The following is a 12,263-nucleotide window of genomic DNA, read 5'->3' as shown; positions in this document are numbered from 1 at the left end:
AGAAAGATAAGCCAAGAAGGTTCCAAACATGAATATATCCACTAGCCAGAAAAAAAGGGAAAGGACAAATGTTTGGTCCCAAGGTTACAAAATATGGTGTCTTCCTCTTGCTATGGGCAGTGCACAGTGCCGCAGAAAACTGAAATTCAGAGGTAGATTTGAAGTGCTGTCCCTTATCTTCTGAAACTGAGGTATGCTGGGGAGATGATGCATTCATCCTCCAGAGAGGAGAAAGATACTGTTCACACAGCACTTCTACTCACCAGTCCTTGCAGCAGCAATGGTGTTGGCTTTGAAGGAAGCCAACTGTCCTGCTCTCTCAGCCAGAATGAAGAATTGCATTGGTGGCCACTAGAGGGAGGATTAGGAATATAATAAATTGTGGGCAAAAGGCACCCGTGATGAATCACGTGGGACAATTTACAAATCCCCCATCGCTGCCAAAGGGCAAAAATTCTCAGATACTTCTATGGGGTGGGAAGTATAATCCAGTTGTTACCATCTGCTACAGAGGAGCTGCCAGTATGCATCCTAAACTTTGGTGCCCAGAGAACAGGAGGGCTGACTAGGATCATGTGAAGCACACCTACAAACACACAAAGATCCCTTTATCTACAGCCTCCTATTTGTCTTCTGTTTTTTAATCTGCTTAGTTGAAACTTCTGACGTCCTTTATGAAGAAAGCTCCTGTGAACAGCAAACACACTAGCTTCAAAAGTATCTCAGAAGATGCATCAGTAGAGAGAGACACACTGTACCAAGATACTGTATTTAACAAAAACATCTAAACTTTTTAAATGTACTTGAAAACAACAAAATCCGTTGTGATAAAATAAATGATCTTTCACTGAAATAAGCTTTGAGGCATGTCTGAAAGAAAAGTTTTCAATTAGTTACCTAGATAATTATGCAGTAAAGTGTATCTTGCCATTCAGTTTACCTTGTAGCTTGACCGCCTGGTGTCTTACCTCCAGAACACGTGGCTGAACATTCTGACCATGGCAGATGATTCCATGCAAAGCCAACTTCATTGTCTCCACTGCCAGTGCGAGAGATGGGAACATTGAATTTATACCTTATACCCAAATTTTGTTCCTGTAGCAGAATCTGTAGTTGAAAACAACTGGTTATACCATTAAAACAGGCAAGCAGAGGGCAACTACAGTGACATTTATATCTAGGTATGTGTTATGTCCTGTGGAAGGGAAAAAAGTAGTAAAGGAAGCCATAGTAGTTCTTTTACATATTCCCAAAAGAATCTGGACTAACTTTTAAAACATATAAAAAAAAGTATTATTTTCTAAGGTCAGCTTTGTCTTTTTTCCCCCTTAACACAACTTTATAACTTCTGTCAGTTCTTTATTCTTGACATAGTTGTTCTAAAAAGCCAGCTTTCATAAAATTAATGCCTTAATGGAAATTAACCTGGCAGCTGAATAAGTATGTGAGGTCCAAGTTGCTTAAGGACATTAATGTGTAAACATGCAACAGTCCTCACTGAAAACTTGTGAGGAGCTACCCACATAGCAGTTATAAACCTAGGTCTGCCCTTGTTTGCACTTCCAGTGACTATGACATCAGTAATTACAGTAAGCGCAACAGACTGTTGCTGAGGTCATTGTTTTCCCCTAATGCAATAGCCAACAGCTCTAGCTTGGTGGAATCACACCTGTGATTTTAAAGGATTATCAAAACTCTTGCTGCAGCCATATCACTGCAGGTGATATAGATGGAAGTGTGACAATCACAATGAGCTTTTGTCTGCCCTAACTATCGAGCTGCACTTCTGCATACCACCTGACCAACACTAGCCTTTCACTCTCTATCAAGCTTTTTCTTTCTCTTGCTAATAATATATATCATGTTGGACGCAGCAATCTGACACATCTTAGAGCTACTTCTCTTCCCCTGGCAGAGGCATTATCTGCCTATCTCCATTGGACTAAAGAGCAGAGAACTTTCAGTAAGAAAGTCAGTGGCACTGAATGAGCAAAAGGCACTATGCTTATTGTGTAACTCATTCTGTATGGACTCTCTAGCTTATCCACATCTACAGCAGAAAAAACAGGATTCAAAGCATTTGAAAATTCTGACTAAAATGTGAATATCCAGGCAAAAATCATTCTACACACAAAAATATCCTGTCTAGCTCAGTCAAGCCCTGAGCTGCAAATCTGGCAGCTGACAGAATACACTGGGCAAGTATCACCCTGTTCTTATTCTCAACACAGCAGCACAACTGTAGGCTCACTATTGCCTGCTGTCAGAGACAAGGTATCAGGATGCTGGTCACATCTTCTATTACATTCTCATATTTTGTACAGTCTGTTCAGAACAATATATGTCACAGCATCATACTTCAACACGGGTCAAATCATTATATTCTTGCTGTGGTAAGAGTATACTTCACACTCAGGCCAGACTTAAAACCACAGACATCTACAGAACTGTCAGGAACTCTCACGCTATATCTCAGCACTTCCATGCATCAGTAGTATGTAGAAATACAATATACGCCCCATTTACAATTTCAACTACCATTATTCTGAACCACATTTAACAGGGAGAAGGAACTTTCTGTGAGATTGCCTGGGGTTTTTCTGACTTTATCCCTGTGTCATCACAATGTTCGCCAGTCAGTTTTGAAAGGTAAGAAAGCTGTGTTAAAATACAAATGCAAAGTCCCAGCAAGACAAGCTGTAAACTCTTTGAAGGCACAACTTGTTTTTATTTCATTCATGGCCTTGTCTTTTTTCAGAACACACATACATATTTCAAATTTCAGAAATATATTAATTATAACTTTACCATGATTATGAGATTTTCTGATGTAGGGCCTAGTGCTTCCAAAGACTCTGGTTCATCTGTTGGCCTCTTGTAATGGAAAGCTGTTCCAGCAACATCAAACTTTCTTGGCCAGTCAATAGTCCAGGCACCATTAATATAGTAGTCATCCTCTTCAGATTTTAAAGCTTAAAAAAAAATACAAGCCACCTAAAAATTGGAAGCAGCATTTATAATGGAGAAGCCATAGCAAATTAATCTACTAATCTGTTAGAATTATGTGAGCTTCAGCTCAGTATCACTATTTTTTCACTTCAACTTTAAAATCGAGTCCATGTGCAAGGTATGCTGTTCTATGTAAGATATACAGAAGATATATGCAGGTCTCGAATGTATAATCAATTATCTATCTAATCTTTAGATGAAGCAATTGGGGCATGGCTTAAGTATCTCAAATAATGTACAGGGGAAAACCATGAGAAGGAACATTGAGTTTGATGTATGGTGCCACTTCGCTATTGATTTGTTGTCTTTGTCCACTGTGCTTTTTGTTTTCTTTCTTAAAGCACAAATCCAAGATATTTCTACTACAAACCCAAATACTAGTTACTTAATCTGTCATTTTATTATTCCTAATATACAGCCTTAAACCACAGAAGTACTGTAGATAAAACATACATTTCTTAGCTAACCAAGCAATTCAGGTGGACAAGCACATATTATTCAGGGATTTACATTTGATATTTTATCAATAATATTAGATTAAGTTTCTAAATATGAAACTGACTTTGTATCTGAACGTGAATATCCTGTTAATTAAATATTGAATTCTTGATTTAAGATGAAGATTACCAAGTTCTTCAGCACTCACATTCACTGTGAGTAAAACATGTTCTTACAGGCCAAATGATGGTTGGAAACGCATGATCGAACAGCCATGTCATTTGTTGTTGAGACAAATAACTGACTTTACTAGGTAGGGAACAAACTCACATCACCATCATAAGGGACAAGGTAACTTATGATCAAGTTTTATTCTCAACTACATCTGTGTCAACGGATGGTTTACCTTAAACAATTAGGTAAGATGTCTCAATGATGCTCAAATTTTCTAAAACAGATCAGAAAGCATTCATATGAGCCAGAGACAGTTGGAGAGGTAGTAATGTTCCGTTGGTGACAGCCATATTCTGGAGGGATTAGTAACTATTTCCATCAGCACCATAAGGTCTGAAAAGGAGTGTCTTTCCACTGCATGAATCTTATTCCATTGATTTCCCTGGATATACTTTGGAAACACTCATGCGCTTTGAGTGAAGAAACTAGCTCTGACACATTCACTTATCTGAAATTCTCAAAGTACTTCAGATTCCTTATTGTCTGTATAGAATTTACAGTACAAGAAGGAGATGGTAAAAAAGTTAATATAGGAGAATAAGACAAATAGCAAGCAGTACTGTACTAAAAGAAATGAACAGTACTTCTCTATTTATCTGTTTTACGCAGGTATATGAAATAACTGTGTTACAGCTGCACATCAGCATTTTGTTTTACCAGTGTTCCCATTTCCACATAGCCAACATTTCTATCCATCCTGCTTTTACAAAATCTAGCTTAATTAAAAGAAGGTTGCAGGGTCTCCCAAAGCTACCAAGACATATTAAAGTCTCTCTTACTGTGCCACTCAAATCCCTTGTCAGTAAGTCTAGCATCTACTAATAGCAAATAATGAAGTGAATTCTTTATTTATATTATTTGAGACATATAAACAACAACAGGAGACATATAAATGAGCACAAGAGAACAAATGTTCTCATACACGTTTACATAATTAATAATTCTGAAATTACATGCTATCAATTGTACTTATGCTATGTACACTTAAACTAATATATACCCAGAAGCAAAGCAGTTCATTTTTTACCTGACTGCCAATGAAAAATGCGTTTGCACTCTGTAAATAGATTTACCTAACAACAGTTGTTACGCATGGGTGAAGGCCACATGGTTGTGAACAGCATTCCAACAACATAATTACACGACAATGATGATGTAGTGGCTTAATGCTATTAGCATATGAGAGAAGCAACAAGTTAGTGTCCTAATCAAATCATTCATGGGAACTTGGGAATGCAGGAAGCCCACAGAAAATTAGCACACAACACCCTGTTGCATAAGAGGAATATAAGGGAAGATGTCACCCTGGATCAAGCCATTTAAGGGAAGATAACAGCATAACGAAACACACATTTTTTCAGCAGCTCTGAAAACTGGCAATTTTCTTGTTGCTGGGTTATTTGTGGGACAGATCAGTTCGACATACTGAATTATTTATGCAGCTGCAGAAACATGCTTTTGCTGCCACAACACTGGAGCGATATTGGTGTAGAAATGATCCGCCAAAGACAGGGGGAGGGAGGACAGGTGCTGACTAAGCCAACTGAATAGCCAAATCTCTAACTGCAACCTAAATCTGAGGCCACGGCTTGCAAAAGAACTGGATTATAGTTTAAGGAACCATGGGATGTTTGTTGCAAGTTAGTTTGAAAGCCTGCTAACTGAAGTGAAGAAGAAACTTTGAAGACAGTGTGACAGCTACAGAGGAAGATGGTTTTATTTTTCCCTTTTTTTGTATCCTTTCAAATGGAGAAACTGATTTCTTAGACTGTGATCACATATTTGGCAGCAGTGCACATAAAACCAAAATATAGTAATATGTGTAAATGTTTATTTTCAGCCAAATTAGTTCTCTAATCTGGTTCATGGTGTGGCCATACAAACAGCTGTCCTGGAACAACAGACAGAACTCCATAAAGACACGGAAGGAGCTGTGAAGTTGACGCAGCCACTAAAGAAATATCCATAAAACAATACCCTTGAGGTATGTATTTTAACACAATGAACTCATTTTTAACCACCAATGTGCTGGTAAATTCTTTTAAGGGAGCAGACAAAATAAAGCCCTCCTTTCCCCAGAAACTGGTGATCCTAAAATAGTGATCCGGTTCACACTCACAGAACAAAATATCCCATCACAAAATTAAATGGCCCCCGTGACTTACTAAGATGATCTTTCATTAGGTTATAATGGCACCTTTGAAAGCTGGAAACACAAGAAACTAGTGAAGGAGAGGAATCTCCTATCTGTATAGTCAGGGCTTCTGTGGCATGAAGCAAGGTACTGAGGAGAGAGCCCTTAACTGAGGAAACTCCTTGAAATTGTGACAAGCACACAAAAAAGGGCTTATGTACCACTTTACATTTTTAGATCTGTGGCCAGACTAAATACCAATGAAGTTGCCTCTGTGATTCATTGAAGAAAAAAAATTTACGTTTTTTATTCATTTTGAATAGATGGTGCCAATCTAAATGCTTTTCCAGATCCTTTTCCTCTGCTTATAAAATAGAGGAATAACTAACTTAATTGTAGTAGCCAAGAGCTATCTTCATTGTTCTGGTTTGCAGCTGCCCATAGAATAGTTCTTAGCAGAAAACAACCATGATAGGATGAATTGTATGCCTCTCTCCCACCACCTCTATTTGAAATGGCAGTACAGGATACACAAGCAACCTTACCCGCAGCCTATTTTGACGTGAGGGAGGAGCCACGGGGAGTGTGATACTGAAAGAATAATAAGCACTCTACTGCTGGAGTAGTGGTGTTATTATTGTTGCAGAATGGAGGGAGATTGATTATCTGCTGAATTACAGAAGGACGGGGGCAGACAGAAAGAAAAGTAGGCAGCCAATGGTAAAAGGTGCCATTATTCTCAATATAATCAATTTAGTAATTACTGTACCTAGGAGGATAATGCCCTTCTAACTCACAGTTTCAGCCATCATAATCCTTTTGAACATGTTAGTGTTACATATATCAGCTACATGGAATCCGGACTGACAAATGTAGCCTCATCAGCTGCTGTTCAGCCTACACAGTTAACAGCTTTTGGTTGTGTTAATCTGTCAGTTTGCTGTACTACTAATCAGCTCTCTAATCTATTTTTTACTAAGAAATTGGTGTTCTTGCTCTAGTGTGAACTGACTGCTAATGCAAATCAGGGAACAGAGACTTTCAGAAATGCATATTGACTTGAGTTCAGTGAAGCCAGACTTGTGATATCAGTATGAAAAAAAAACAACAGCAATTTAACACAGTCTTTAAAGAAAGGAATAATAGTCTGGGAATTTGAATTTAATTCTGCACTTGACAACAGGCTTCCTGAATGATCTCAACTAAACACCTAGTTTTTCTGCACTTCATTTTCCTTATGTACAAAACAGGGATGGCTCTAGTCCCTACAACACAGCAACACTGAAACACTGTGGAGTTAACACATTGAAATGCCTTAGGATAAGGAGACAGTATTGTTAGTATCCAAGTACCTATGGCTGTTGATGAATAATCATTCCAAGAATAAAATCAAATTTTAAAATGGTATAATCCCCCAAGATCACAGACTTCCCAGACGGAAGACACTACCTCAGAGTGGGATCTACCCCAGCAGATCTGCTTCAGTAGACCATTTGAGTGCTCCTCATCCACTTCAGCTCAAGTCTGACACTGTACCTACAGTGAAGTTGACCTGAGTTTGCACTGAGTGGACAAGGAGGAACCACATGATGTATTTCATTAGCTCCATACAAGAGAATACATCCTAACCAACTGCTGTAACTGTCTGATCACAACTTAGTATTAACAGCTAACAATTCCCTCTGCTGCTTCTACTAAGTGCATGGTTTGGCCAAACCAGAAAATGTACCTTCAAATCACAACACAAACTCTGACGGTAATAACAGTCTGCTATTAAAACCATGCTCTTACCAATGTAGTTCTTTGACATTGCCACTTCTCGTATTTCAATGTGCACAGAACCTCTTGGAATTTGAATTACTTCCATATAGCCTGTAAGACAAAGGTATATATTTTTATTGTTGTTTATGTTAATCAATATTAGTCATTAAACTAACCTTTAATAAATTATTTACTACTAAAAATTAGTATGAGATATGGGACTCAAATGTACTTGAACATCTTCTTTCATGTGATATAAAGGAAAACTCTATAAATTTCATACAAAAATTTGAAAGTGATAACAAGAACTTACCACATAGTCAGGAATTCCTTTTTTTAAGTGCCAATAAAGTCTCTCCAACAATGCATCAAAAGTAATTAATGTATGATATCACCTTAGGATCACACAATAATTCAGATTGGAAAGGATACAGTCACTTAGTCCAACTACCTGCAACAAGGCAGGATCAGCTAGTAGATCAGACCAAGTTACTCAGCACTTTACCCTGCTGGGTTGTGAAAAACTCCACAGATGGAAACTGTACAACCCTTCTGTGCAAGGTGAACCATTGCTGGACTGTCCTCCTGGGGAAAAAGTTATTCCTTCCATTCGGTCAGCAGCTATCTTGTTCCAATTTATAGCCATTGTCTCTTGTCCCACCGTACACTTACCACTATGAAGAGCCTGGCTCTGTCTTCCCCATAACCTCATTACAGGTATTGGAAGACTGATACAAGTTTTACACATACCTCCTCTTCTCCAGGCTAAATAAGCCAAATTCTCTCAGCCTCCAGCCTCTCCTCATAGAGGGGCAAGCACTCCAGACCCCAATAATCTTAGTGGTCCCTCACTGAACTGAACTGACTCCAGTGCATCAACCTTTTCCTATATTTGGGAGCCCAAAACTGGTAACACTAAGACTGCAACACTAATACTGTCTTTTCTGAGTTAAGCTTTAAACTAATTGCCCATACACATTTTCTGAGTTCTTAATAAGATGAACTTAAGAGACATTTCTGGATTCTTTCTATTCAAAAATTTCATGTTTGACTAAATATCAGATTCTACCATACACATTAAAATCATACACAGCGTTACTGTTACTATACCACCATAACTAAATAATAACAAAAAACCCCATTCCGGCTTCTTTTTAGGTGCACTAAAGACCATGGGGACTAAATGTTCAGCATTTCAGTATATTGTTGTATTTGACATAAATCCAAACTAACACAGAAAAAGGAAAAGAGGCAAAAGCAGTCAAGGTGAATGACCAGCAGCAATACCATGCTGGAAATTAATGCAGCAGTTACTTGCTAAAGAGTCATATAAATGCACTGTGCAATAGAATGGATATGTATGTGCGTACCTCCTCTGGGTAATGAATCATTGAAGAAACCTTCAATGGCTTCACATGTACTCCCATCTCCTCCACAAACACGGCATCTATCTTCCTTAGCATCAGACCCCAAAATATTATCACAACCTACATGCTGGGAACAGATAACAACAGATACTTTAACAGGATGATGGTCTTGCACCAGTAACTTCATAGTTTTTTTTACGTGGTTCTCTTCAAGTTTGAGGTATTCAGTACTTTTTTTTTCCAATCTACTCTGTTTTTGATAGCTGTTAAAAGTGGGTTTTCACTTACCAGAGCAAGAAAATGAAAAAGAAAAACAACACACATTTTGAGTTGTTACCAAATCTTGATTCAGAAATACTTTGTATTTCAATTGTGACTTTCAAGAAGGAATCTCACAGCATTTTAAAAACAATATAATTATTACAGTTATCAATAAATGATTAGTGATGTTTTCATTTAATGTTACACCAGCTAACTGTATCCGTCTATATTGCATTTTTAGGGTAAATATTTGCTGTATGTTCCTTAAACATTTATGCAGCATAAAAGGCATTATTGTTCCCAAAGGCTTTTACAGCTTCATAGACCATATTTCCACATCCTCCAGGCAAAACTTGCAATTATTTTCATAAGTTTGAATGTAAAGTGTAAATCACTTCACTGTAAGAATAAAGTCAGAATGAAACTTAGTGAAAGGCTGAATTGCATGCTGTACTAGATGGGATTCAACAGCCTTTGGAAAAAATAGGTGTCCAAGTGATCATAAAAAGTACATTACAATTCTGATTTCTACTTGAGAAATCTATGAACAGTAAACAATGATTAACTCCCTACAGCTTACTGATTCAACCCTATTACAAAGCTAATGAAAACAGAGATTGCTGGATCCTTATTTAAAAAGAGAGAATGAATGAGTAGGATGTGAACAGAATGAACACTGCAGCTTGCCAATTTTTTCTGGGATTTATACAAAAAAGGAGGCAGCTACATAACTTTGTTTACAGTCTAGCAATGTTGTCTACCATCATGTAAACAGGTAATACATAGGTTATAAGATAAATCAAAATATTTTAAATAATTGACAAAATAGTTCTATTTTAACCATTTACATTTCTACTTTCTGATTCACCAAGAGAACAGAGGTCCAGTATCTCATTCAGAACTTGAGATTTAGTCTGCTTATTAGTTTTAAGATTTCTCAAAACTACCAAAATCTTCTTATATACAAAGTACACGAGAGTTCCACAGGCTATTTCTTGTGATTTTTTTTCGTTAGTCTACTAATACCTGGCAAACGCTTTTGATCTGATCACATTATTCGATACACATAGATCTTCAGCCCTCAACTTTAGACCTAAGCTTTAGGTATGTTAGTGGTTTCAGTGAAATCAAGTAATTTTTAGAGTCACCAGCACTGTTCAGATGTCTGGACTTGAGTACATAATTACTTGTTTTGCTAAACTGAAGAAGCAGTGGGATGTATATAATGGGATGTACATAACCAAAAATATGGCACAGACCTCCAATGCTATTCAAGTTCATGTAATGCAGTTCGATAGAAATCTTACAAGATAATCAAATTTTTAGGAAATGGCAAATACTTGCATCATGATACACTTTTTCCTAGAACTACTGAGCAGCAGTGACAAATTTCTGTTTCAATTACATGAACAGCAGAACTATTTGCAACAGGATGAACTAGTTAGAGAGAAACAGATTAATATGTTCAACTTTACTGTTTTTCAGCCAGAGTGGTGATCTAATTGGAATGATGGAACAGGCCTTGGAACAGTGAAAGGAATCTGTTCATCTCCTGCAGCCCTTTCCACTGATTCTTTAACAGAAACCATAAAGCAAGAAAAAGGAAGACAAAAGGAAGGATTCTATGAATGTCTGTGAGACACTACTGAAATTCAAATAATTTGTCTAATTTATGCAATATCTTTTCTATCTTTTTGTCTCAATCTTACTCTTTCATCAACAACTTGACCTGTCAACACTCCTATCTCATATAAGTAACAAACAAGTACAGTAATTAAATGTAGGAGATAGCAGACACAGCAGAGTAATCCGTAAGTACTTTATAAAACATTTGTAACCTTGCATTCTCCATTGATACAGATATCCAGTGAATCAGCATTGCACTGAGTCCCATCTATTACTGCAGGAGCACGTTCAGTATAAAAATTATAACCTTCAGCCAAGCAGTTTAATGCACATGGTTTAACCCCACCTGGACAACAAAAACGAATGAAAAAAACCCAACAGAAATCTTGAAATGTTAACAATTAAAAATATATATGTATAAACAGATCTTAAATTTATAATCTTATCTCATACCTGACACATATAATGTACACACTTTATTTAACTTCCCTTTATTGATTTCTCTACTTGACTCTTCTTTCTTGCAAAAAAGATTATTTCGCATAGTAAGATATGGCAAGGTTGGCTGGCTCCATAACGATTCCATTATGTTAATACAATCCTAATGATTATTGAACAATTTAAAACAGTAAGGATACCACTTTACCATTTGAAAAACAAGAATAACAAAAGAACGTAGTGCTAGAAGTATACCAGAGTAAATTTCGAAATCAAGATCAGACTATGTCAATTATGAATATAGTCCTATTGAATGACACTACAGCTCAGACCATGTGATCACAATGGTCCTTTTTAGGCTTTTAGTCTGAAAAACTAAGAGTAAAACCATTCAAGTCATTAAAATACAAAAACACAAGGGGGAACATGAACTTAGTCACTCAGCATTTAGAGCAGGAAAATACAAAATAATTACAACCTATGAACTTTGAGCAATGACAGAAACATAACTAAAACTGATTAAACTCTCCCTAAGAGAAAAAGAAATTACAACCCTCTTCCCTGCTTCAAAATACCCTTTTATTGCACAGTGCAATTATTTATAATTAATTTATTCAAGTAGTCTTTAGAGACTCTTATAAATGCTTCCACTTCTTTCTCCTTTTCCTAATATTCTGACTTTGAGAAAGGAAAACTTATTGTGAGATTTTTTTATAATGAACTCATCGATGTAGCATGAAAGGCACTTACAGACCACCTATGGAATCTCTAACTCTATTGCAACTGCAGGTGGAGAATGGCTCCACATTTTTGAAGTGGAGTCCCTACAACGATGTTCACTCCCCTTTACACTTGTGAAACAAAACTCTACCAGAACAGAGATTTGTTTTCTGCAAAATTTTCAGCAATTAACAGAACTACAAGCTTAGCAAACTTAGCTCATTACATTTTAATTCCAATTACATTCTATTTATGAATATCATTGTCTATATAAC

At 36.9% G+C, this 12,263-nt stretch overlaps 1 protein-coding gene across 1 annotated transcript in view; it reads right to left on the bottom strand.

Annotated features, from left to right (window-relative positions):
• ADAMTS6 (ADAM metallopeptidase with thrombospondin type 1 motif 6) overlaps nucleotides 1-12,263 on the bottom strand; it is a 151,489-nt gene that overhangs the window by 30,192 nt on the left and 109,034 nt on the right. The window contains exons 16-20 of the mRNA XM_075447303.1: nucleotides 11,043-11,176; nucleotides 8,947-9,070; nucleotides 7,607-7,687; nucleotides 2,809-2,972; nucleotides 969-1,107 (exon numbers count right to left, since the gene is read on the bottom strand). Of these exons, the coding sequence (XP_075303418.1) occupies nucleotides 969-1,107; nucleotides 2,809-2,972; nucleotides 7,607-7,687; nucleotides 8,947-9,070; nucleotides 11,043-11,176 (642 nt within the window). The remainder of the gene's footprint in view (nucleotides 1-968; nucleotides 1,108-2,808; nucleotides 2,973-7,606; nucleotides 7,688-8,946; nucleotides 9,071-11,042; nucleotides 11,177-12,263) is intronic.

This window comes from Opisthocomus hoazin, chromosome Z (assembly GCF_030867145.1).
Source record: "Opisthocomus hoazin isolate bOpiHoa1 chromosome Z, bOpiHoa1.hap1, whole genome shotgun sequence".
Lineage (NCBI taxonomy): Eukaryota > Metazoa > Chordata > Aves > Opisthocomiformes > Opisthocomidae > Opisthocomus > Opisthocomus hoazin.
The sequence above is the reverse complement of the archived record's forward strand: the minus strand, read 5'-3'. Positions and strand labels throughout refer to the sequence as shown.